This window comes from Uranotaenia lowii, chromosome 1 (assembly GCF_029784155.1).
Source record: "Uranotaenia lowii strain MFRU-FL chromosome 1, ASM2978415v1, whole genome shotgun sequence".
NCBI lineage: Eukaryota > Metazoa > Arthropoda > Insecta > Diptera > Culicidae > Uranotaenia > Uranotaenia lowii.
In genome coordinates this window covers 210,112,699-210,115,382 of record NC_073691.1, presented here as the reverse complement: position 1 = coordinate 210,115,382, position 2,684 = coordinate 210,112,699, and the positions used below count along the sequence as shown (strand labels likewise).

At 38.0% G+C, this 2,684-nt stretch overlaps 1 protein-coding gene across 1 annotated transcript; it reads right to left on the bottom strand.

Annotated features, from left to right (window-relative positions):
• Window positions 1-1,317: 1,317 nt before the first annotated feature.
• Window positions 1,318-2,225, bottom strand: LOC129746676 (protein atonal-like). The gene has a single exon (XM_055740526.1). It carries the CDS (start codon window positions 2,167-2,169, stop codon window positions 1,534-1,536), a length of 636 nt encoding a protein of 211 aa, XP_055596501.1. The 5' UTR covers window positions 2,170-2,225; the 3' UTR covers window positions 1,318-1,533.
• Window positions 2,226-2,684: the final 459 nt, after the last annotated feature.

The window sequence follows — 2,684 nt, the reverse complement described above, 5'->3', positions numbered from 1 at the left end:
ATATTTAAAGACAAAAAGGGATAATAAGTATTTATAAATGCAGTTTTCAGCGATATATATCTAAATTTATCTCAAGAACTTAAAACACACATTTGTAAACTGATTTTGAATATTTGTTATGCTGATTCCAAATTTTTAATTTTTTTCTATCAGCTCTAGTTTTAGTTACCTAGAATTCATTGAAAAACCTGTGGACTGGTTAAAAGTTAAAGAAGTATTCATTTTGTTATTTTCCCCGTTACGGGATTTTTTTTCAAACATTTCGAAAAAAAATCTTGGATATTCCTTAAGTGCTTTTTCGATGTCAGAAATGGTTATAATATCTATGTATTAAATTTTCTAAACATTGTAGAATTGCTTTTTTCCAAGCGTTGTTGTATATCTGAAACAAGATTAACGAGACAAAATTTGTATAGTTTTTTTGCGGGAATTCACTACTTTGTGGCATTCTTCCCAATCATCTGTATCATTGAATGAATCGAGAATAATAAATAGATTCAAACCCTTTTTTTTTTTATTTTCCATAAAGGTTAGTTACTTTATCAGTTATCCATGATTGGTTTCACTGATTAATTTCTAAACGCCATATTCCTAAAACTAAAGATGATTGACATAATTTTACCAAAAAACAATTAGTTCAGAACTCAAATATCTCCCAAAATCAATTTTAAAACATAGGCACAAACACGGCTGAATTTAAAGCTCATTCACGCAATAATAAATAAAATATTATGTTTAAAGAAAGCTTTAGATTTGAAGTCTAAACTCACTCTGAATCGGAAGGTATGGTTATTTCAGTTGCAATTGATTAAGACTCTTCATTAAAAAATTGTACTGAGTTTCAGAAATTACCACTTTTTTCATTTTTTTTTTAATAATTTTATAAAATTGCAGCTTGTGATCTTGAAATGTTCTTTTGCAAAATAACTCCGAATGTTCCATGTACCTTTGGTAGAAATTTGTAAACATTGACATTGATAATATAATCATTTTGATATAGGCGATGTACCTAGATTTGGGCAGACAATAGACATGTGAATCGTAACCCCATTTCCTCCAATTCTTTCGACAATTGCAATAAAACCGAAATAAATACTTGTTATAAGGACAACACCACCGTACTTTGAAAAGCGGTCAAGCATACTGCGCTTAATTAAACATGCGATTTTGAAGAAATTTATCACTAATCGTAACGTCGAATTTTCACTTTACTGTAGATTCTATCGGAATTGTATTCTGAAACGACTTAGTGTTTCGTTGCACAAGGATTTTTCTTTCTTCGAGTTTTTTAAATTAAACTTTTTTTTTCATCATTTAAAACTTTATTATTGCATTTATTCCTAGTGTCTAATCTAAACAATGGCAATTATAAAACTTGAATCTAAATTCGCTACAATTTATAACTGGGCTAAAACATCGACTCTAAACTTAATGACTGCGTTTCTCTCTTCCTTCTGCTATGGCCGAAACGTTGAACCTATTTACAGTAGTACCCTAACTGGCTTCACACCACTATTTTCCTCACTTATTTCCTTACACCAAAAGTTCGCACAGTGCCGTGATGTAGGTCTGGGCCATCTGCAGGGTTTCATGCTTGGAGAGCTGCTGATCGGCTGCTCCCGAGGGAAGATGTTGCCGCAACCGGTCGAAGGCTTCGTTCAAACCACGCATCCGCTTGCGTTCCCGAGCGTTGGCCGCCAGTCGACGCTTTCGCTTGATCACGGTCGGGATCGCGGTGCCCCGTTTGATTTTGATGTTGGTCGGAATTTCGCTGTTGTTGAGGATGTCCGAATCCGAAGCACTGCCACTGCTGCCGTCCTCGTATTGTTGTTCGATTTTGGTAAGGATTCGAGCCGAATTGGACATCGGTCGGTTCGTGGTTGTCTTGGCAGCGTTGGTTGCATTGCTTACTGCGATCGGGCCGAAAGTCTGGTCATCCGGTGAGTGCACATCGTAGTAGGTGGGACTGCAGCTTCCGTAACTATCTGCCGGACTGCCAACTGTCATCCATTCGGCATCACTGCTGTATTGCATCACTTCACTCGACGACGATTGTTGTGGTAGATAATTGAGAGACGATGGAACGAATTCACTCGGTGCCACGGCCATAAAATCCATGTTTTGATGATAGTTGTAAAAGTACTGTCGGTAAATCAACTCTTCTGCCATTTCGGCTATTTTTAAGCGGGATTGATCGAAGGATTCAAGGTAAATCTCTACGAGATGCTCAACAAATCAGAACTGAATCAGAATCCTTCCCGGATGGACCATTTATACCTGAGGGCGAACCGGTAGAAAATCACGCCAAAGAGAAGGAACCAACCGAAAGCGGAACGATCCTGTCGGTTGCTCTCACTGTTTTCTTTACTTTTCCAGATTTTTCCTATGTAACAAACCTCAGCACGTGCCAGTCAGCCAATCGAATGCGAGCATAACCGGTTTTTTTCTTCTCATGTTGAACAACCAGCGAGAGGAACAATGCTGGTCCAGATTATGCGGAGAGAGTAAGAGCGCAGCATCCGACTATCGGATCGGAGGATGAACGAAAATTCCCACATGCTCAACCGAAAAATTAAAAAAAAAAGAGGAAAGGACAGCTTATGTGGGTTGGTGCCTACATATCGCAGAAAACAAACAGCGCTGCTGACCAGGGCCAAAGATTATCTGTGTGGGAAGAAAGCCGC